The sequence below is a fragment of the Dromiciops gliroides genome, chromosome 3 (genome assembly GCF_019393635.1).
Source record: "Dromiciops gliroides isolate mDroGli1 chromosome 3, mDroGli1.pri, whole genome shotgun sequence".
NCBI lineage: Eukaryota > Metazoa > Chordata > Mammalia > Microbiotheria > Microbiotheriidae > Dromiciops > Dromiciops gliroides.
This window is the reverse complement of record NC_057863.1, coordinates 571,944,596-571,951,888: the sequence shown is the minus strand read 5'-3', so window position 1 is coordinate 571,951,888 and position 7,293 is coordinate 571,944,596. Positions and strand designations below refer to the sequence as shown.

Sequence of the window (7,293 nt, the reverse complement as noted above, 5' to 3'; positions counted from 1 at the left end):
CAGCCAGTTTTGTGTCAGAGAGATGAGACTTGAACCAAGGCTTTCTGGAATCTGAAACCATCTTTAACCATCATGCAAAACAGTAGATACCAACATGGCCATGATTGTGTGCAAACTGAAAAGGTGTTAATGAATGTGAGGAGACATTTGTCTCCCTGGGGACAAAAGAAGGGAGCGTTGGATTTTTCCCTAGGGTAGGCCATGATTGAGCCAGCAGAGAAACTGCTGGGGACTGTGCCAAGGTAAAGAACTACTCTGCTGGTTCTTTGAGCTGAGACACTGGGCAAGCACTGGGTGCTAGTGTGGCTCCTAAAAGGGAGTGACATCAATTCTGGGCATGATGGTGATGATGCCCAAGCAGGTGTGAAGTACCCGAGCCTTCAGCATTCTTCACAAGTGAACTGGGAGGGGAGGGAGGAGAGGTTCCAGAGCCAGGATAAGAGAGTGAGAGTATACAGGAATGGGTTCATGTCAGCATCTCTCATATTTAAAGAAATTATACTTTCAATGAGGCTTTTCTTTCTTTGGGAATATCTTTTGTCAGACCCTGTGTCCAGTTTTCTTGGGCAATCGGGGTGACAGTGTTACATAGCTAGTAAGTGTCTGAGGCTGGATTTGAACCCAGATCCTCCTCACTCCAGGACCAGTGCTTTAGCCACCAGACAATCTAGGTGTCCCTTTGTGTTCAGTTTTTTATGGTAGAAAAAGGAGTTGTTTTATCTTTGTCTCTTACAGAATTGTTAGGCCTATGCAACCAGGAACACTAAGTGGACTGGAGAAATGGGACATGGAAGTACATGTGGAGAATGGATGGGGAAATTATCAAAAAAATTTCCCCTCAAAATTTCTAATTCAGGACCCTATTCTGTCTTCCTTGATTGCATGTCTCCCTTAAAACTTCAACCTTATAAACCAGATAAATTACAAGGTTTTTTTACATGACAAAAATATTCTTCCCTTGTTGGAAGTATTCACTAGCGGGCAGGGGAAAAGGAGAGGGAAAGGGAAAGTGTTGGAAGTACCAAGCCATATGGAGGAGTGGATAGAGAGAGCTAGACCTGGAGTTAGGAAGACTTGGGTTCGTATCCCACCTCAAATACTTACAGGCTCTGTGGCCCAGGTCAAGTCACATAACTTTCTTAGACCTACATTTCCTTATCTGTAAGATAAGTGAGGTTGGACCTCTAAGGTTCATGGCCTCTAAGATCCCTTCTAGCCATGAACTTGGATCCGGTGATAAGATCCTAAAGCTTATTTAAAATACTGTATTTCTGTGCCTTTAGGAACACCTATGAAAAGTGAGGCACATCTACCAAATGCTCATACGTCTGACTGTGCCGCTTTTATTTTCCCTCCTTGATGCAGTCCCAGGGGTATAAAAATGAAAGATTATGGGGGGCAGCTAGGTCGCGCAGTGGACAAAGTACCGGCCCTGGATTCAGGAGGACCTGAGTTCAAATCCATCCTCAGACACTTGACACTTACTAGCTATGTGACCTTGGGCAAGTCACTTAACCCTCATTGCCCCACAAAAAACAAACAACAAACAAAAAAATGAAAGATTATGAAAGGCAATAGTGATTCAAAAGCAAACCTGGCAAACAAGAGTCCTCTTTGAACTGGCCCTGGTGCTTTCCTTTGTCTCCTTTCTATTGTTTGCTCCCTCTCTCCCCAAGCTAGCATTCAGTTTTTAAAAGGGCAAATGTTTGTTCTCTCTCTGTTTTCTAGATCATCTAAACACATATGCATATGTTCGACTCACCCTCCCTTCTAAGTAGTTTGGACTTACTGTTTCAACTAGGCCAATACTAACCATTTCCAAGAGGAATGCCTCTTCCTACCCCCCTCTAATTATAATTTGGTTTCAAATTTAGTTAATCTGCATTCTCTATGGAAACAAAACTACTGATGGGTTGCAAGGTTTGCATGAAGCTGGGCCCAGTATAGCTATTAAGCAAATAAACTCACTGGAAACAAGGAAAAGGTATAATTAGTTTCCCAAAGTGGATGTCATTTCACTTTTCCTAAAAGAGACCATTAAGTTGTCTATACATGGGGTTTTCATGCCTCATTATACATTCTTTTTTCCTCTTCTTGGTTTCTCTTCTAGTATGGGTTTATCAACACCTGCCTGCAATCGCTTGTCATTGAGAAATTTGGTGAAGAGACCTGGGAGAAACTCAAGTAAGTTTTTAACAGAAGAAGCAAAATTGTTGGTGAGGCAGCTGCTTTCAAGGGTGACTTAGGTGTGTGTGTGTGTGTGTGTGTGTGTGTGTGTGTGTGTGTGTGTGTGTACATATATGTGTATGTTTTAATATATATGTATATATTTGCATATATGTGTGCGTGTATTTATACACACACACACAGAATCCCAGCCTCTCCTCTGAGCTCCAATCCCACATCATTAATTACCTACTTAATATTTCAAATTGTATATACCAGAGACACTTCAAATCTAAAATGTCAACAATAGAACTCATTATCACCCTCTTCCCCCTCAACACACTAATTGTCCAAATTCCCTTATTTCTGCCAAGGGCACTACTAGCCCCCTAGACTCCCAGGTTTAAATTCTTTTCATTATTCTCTTTCTTTTTTTTTGTGGGGCAATGGGGGTTAAGTGATTTGCCCAGGGTCACACAGTTAGCAATTGTCAAGTGTCTGAGGCTAGATTTGAACCCAGGTCCTCCTGAATCCAGGGACAGTGCTTTATCCACTGCACCACCTAGCTGCCCCCTCTTTTCATTATTCTCAACTCTTCAATATCAGTTGCCAATTTTGCTACTTCAATCTCCACAACACCAAGTGCTACTCATACAATGGCCACCTTATTTCATCATCCCTCACTCAGACTATCACAATAGCCTTCCATTTGGCCTCCTAGATTTAAATCTGTCCCTACTCGAAACCATCCTCCAAATAGCTGACAAAATGATTTTCCTTAACTGCAGACCTGACCATGTTACTCCCCTGGCCAATAAACTACAATGCTCCCTACTGCCTCTAGGATGAACTTTAAACTCTCCAGCATAATTTCTTTCTTTTCTTTTCTTTTCTTTTTTTTTGGTGAGGCAATTGGGGTTAAGTGACTTGCTCAGGGTCACACAGCTAGTAAGTGTTAAGTGTCTGAGGCCAGATTTGAACTCATGTCCTCCTGACTCCAGGGCCGGTGTTCTATCCAGTGCACCATCTAGCTGCCCCTGCAGCATGATTTCTAATGCTCTTTGCAGTTTGGCTCTAGCTTACCTTCCCTGCCTCAGTATACATTATTCTCCTTTGCATATGCTATTTTTTAGCCAAACTATCCTTCTTGTTGGTCCTCACAAAGGAGACTCCACCTTTCATCACCGGGTCTTTGCACCAGCTGTTCTCCATTCCAGTAATATGCTTCCTCCTTACCTCTACCTCATAGACTTCCTCATTGCCTTCATGAATTAGCTCTAGAGCTAGTATCTACAATAAGGCTTTCCTGATCTCCCCAATAGCTAGATGCTCGCTCCATCAAATACCTTCTTTGTTGTCTTGTTCAGTCCTTTCAGTGGTACCTGACTCTTTATGAATCCATTTGGGGTTTTCTTGACAAAGATGCTGAAATGTCTTGTCAGTTCCTTCTCCAGCTCATTTTACAGATGAGGAAACTGAGGCAAATAGGGTTACATGACTTGCCCAGGGTCACACAGCTAGTAAGTGTCTGAGGCCAGATTTGAACTCAGGAAGATGAGTCTTCCTGACTCCAGCCCATTGCTCTAACCAATGTGCCAACTAGATGCCCATTTTTATTTTGTACTTATTCTCTAAATACTTTTATATGTATTTGTTGTCACATATACACCACACCCTCCATTGTAAGGTAAGCTCCTTGAGGACAGGAACTGTCTACTTTTTGTCTTTGCATCTCTAGTTCCTAGCACAGTGCCTGGCACATAGTAGACACTTAGTAAATGTTCATTGATTTAACTCATCTCAGCAAAGACACCGAGGAAAACAGTTGTCCTCTGCTCTACTTCTACAAGTTGGTTGAGATCATTCAAGAATATTTTACTTAAGATTTTCCTTTCAGTAGATGATGCAGGCACTTCATTGCCAGGGCACTAGTTGAAATCACATTGAAGGAGAAGAAATGCACCAAGAAAGGATTTCTTATAGTATTTTCAGCTGAGGGAACAAACAGGATATCCTGGACACTCTAGGAACCTTAAAAGTTTGCAAATAAAGTAGATTTCAAAACAGGTTAGAAGAAAAATAATACAATTTGGAGAAATAAATACATAAACTGAACCCAACTGGGTGATAGCTGCTGTCTAGCTCTCTCACTTTTTTTATCTTTGTGATCATAATGTGCCAAATCCCTTCTGAGTTGAGCCCAAAATATTAAATCATAGCACATTAAAAACCTGCAAAATTTCAATGGAACTGCATCTTTAAGCCACAAACAAAACCAGATCTGAAGGTCAGTCAGCTATTAAATTTGCATTTTATTGGATCCCTGCTTTGGAAAAAACCCCAGATATTCCAAAATATGAAACACAATGAGGATGCTATTTGCATTACAAAAGTATTCCTTTCAGTGGTTCATTTAAATAAAGAGCTCTGCATTGTATTGAAAACTAGATTTGAAATTGAACTCAAAATTAATATACACATGATTTTTAAGGGCACATCTTTTGAGTAGAGTAAGGCACATTCATATGCTTTATACTTCCAATTTTATTTGGTATAAAACAAACAATCAGATAGCATCACCTCTTAACCCTCTATTATTCACCATGTTCCTCCCACATCTGCTATATTTGTAGGTTACTAATTGCACTCCTGAAATTCAGTTGAATTCTATTAATTCTTCTTTTCTTTTTTATTCTGAATTGAACAAAAACCAATAAAAAAGAACATTTCCATATACTAAGTAGACCCAAAACCAAAGAATACACACACACACACACGCACACACACACACATATATAAAAATTCAGTTGAATTCTATTAATTCTTTTCTTTATTCTGAATTGAACAAAAACCAATAAAAAAGAACATTTCCATATACTAAGTAGAACCAAAACCAAATACACACACACACACACACACATATAAACCCAACACTCTTTTTATGCGCAGATGGCCTTTTTTAAAGGAAAGAAAATTCAACATATTTTCAAAGCTATCCTGCTTGTTTCATTCTGAACATCCTTCCATCCTAAAATGGGTGGAAGAGAAACATTCTATGGCCCTCTTCTTTCTTTTCTTCTTTTTTTGGGGCAACCCTATTGCTAGCTTCCCTCTACCTTCAAATTAAAAGAAGGAAAAATAAAGCTTTTGGCGGGGGGTGTCAGGGCAATGAGGGTTAAGTGACTTGCCCAGGGTCAAGCGTCTGAAGCCGAATTTGAACTTAGGTCCTCCTGAATCTAGGGCACCTAGCTGCCCTGAAAAATAAGGTATTGAAGAAAATTGAAGAAAGTTTTATCCCTCTGCAAAACTCTAAACCCTTAGAGGACACAAATTATATAATTTTTCATCTTTGTCTCCATGGCATTGATTGCAATGCCTCATACATAGTAGGAATTTTGTAAAAATGTTTGGATTGAATTAAATTGAAGATAAGAAGAAATACAGTGTGGTGGGCATAGCACCAAGGAGGCGTGAAGACAACTCAGCCTTTTCGGTCATGTGATCTCAGGCAAAGAGTTTGAACTTTCAATCTCATTTTCCTCATTTCTAAAAGAGAATGCTTACCCTAGGAAAGCATTTTTTTTTTAGTTGTAAAGTGATACATGAAAGTGAGCTATAATTATCAAGTTGACTGTTACTGAAAGTCTTTGAAAATCCAAATCAGTCCAGACCTGGATTATATACCTATGTCACCAGCTATTAAAATCCTTTCTAACTTTTTTTTTTTTTTGCGGGGCAATGGGGGTCAAGTGACTTGCCCAGGGTCACACAGCTAGTAAGTGTTAAGTGTCTGAGGCAGGATCGGAACTCAGGTACTTCTGAATCCAGGGCTGGTGCTTTAACCACTGCACCATCTAGCTGCCCCCCTTTCTAACTTTTAAAGCACAGCTCAGGTGTCCCCTCCCCTATGAAGAATTCAGTTCACTTTCCTCCTAGTTCAAAAACCTACATCAAGCCAATTTCACAAAGATTTATTCTCAGGTCCATATGCACTACCTCCACTAGATGCTGCTACTGGTGGTAGCAGAGTGCTGGGTCTGAAGTCGCGAAGACCAGATTTCAAATCCAGCCTCAGATACTTACTAGCTCTGTGGCTCTTGGTGAGTCACTTAACCTCTGTTTCCCCCAACTCTAAAATGGGGGTAATAACAGCATCTACCTCCCAAAGTTGTCGTGAGGATCAAATGAGATATTTGAAAAAACGCACAGTGCCTGGCACATAGTAGTCACTATACAAATATTTATTCCCTTCCTCAGACAGGTGGATTCAAATCCCATCATGGACAATTACTTATCTGTGTGACCTCGGGCAATTCAATGAATTTCCCTGGGTCTCAACTACTGCATCAGTAAAATGAGGGTGTCAAGATCTAGCCAAGGAGACTGAGAAGGGCAGTTAGGACAAAAGGAAGAAAGGTAGACAGGAAGAATGAAGATAAAACATTCCACTCGCCTCTTCGCAGAGAGAGGTAATGAACTTAACGTGGAGGAAGGGATTTCACATGTAGTTAAAGAGGAATTTGTTTTTACCAGATTATATAAATATGTCCACAGATATTTTTTAAAAGTTGCTCATTGGGGAAAGGGGTTAGTAGAAGGAGCAGATTAATGAAAAATACTTAGATAAAATAAAAATAAAACTAAAAGAGAGAGGTTTGACCATAATGGCTCTATTTCTATGACCCTCTGTTTTCTTACTTTGTTCTAGTTATTGTTTCTCTGTCTTTTCATATCCCTCCCCCTTTCCTTATCACTGCTTTGCAATCACTGACTATTCTAGGAAATGTTGATTATGTCCCTGGCTGAACATATCCCTTCACAGAAGCAATCTGAGTGATGATGCAGATGAGTGGGATGCTTCCACAAGAAGTATTATATCCAAGAACATTGGAGTCAATAAATGAGAATGGAAAATCTTCATGTAGTCAGTCATAACAGTTTGGGGTATGTTGGGCATCCCAGTGACTTATGATGGATAAACAAGCCCAAATAAAAATGCAAGCCAAAGTTCAGCTTCTAGAAAAGAGGAGGTCAATGGACTTTAGCAGAAATGAATGAGAGGCCCATGAATGGGGTCAAAGATGGCTACAAATGGTCATGGCTTGTTTGGGTTCTATTCTCAGAAGT

At 40.1% G+C, this 7,293-nt stretch overlaps 1 protein-coding gene across 1 annotated transcript in view; it reads left to right on the top strand.

Moving 5' to 3' along the window:
- Positions 1-201: 201 nt before the first annotated feature.
- The window catches only part of LOC122747959 (guanylate cyclase soluble subunit beta-2-like), an 81,751-nt gene continuing 74,659 nt past the window's right edge, over positions 202-7,293 (top strand). Inside the window, exons 1-3 of the mRNA XM_043993722.1 lie at positions 202-242; positions 736-793; positions 2,111-2,184. Coding sequence (XP_043849657.1) covers positions 202-242; positions 736-793; positions 2,111-2,184 — 173 coding nt within the window. The remainder of the gene's footprint in view (positions 243-735; positions 794-2,110; positions 2,185-7,293) is intronic.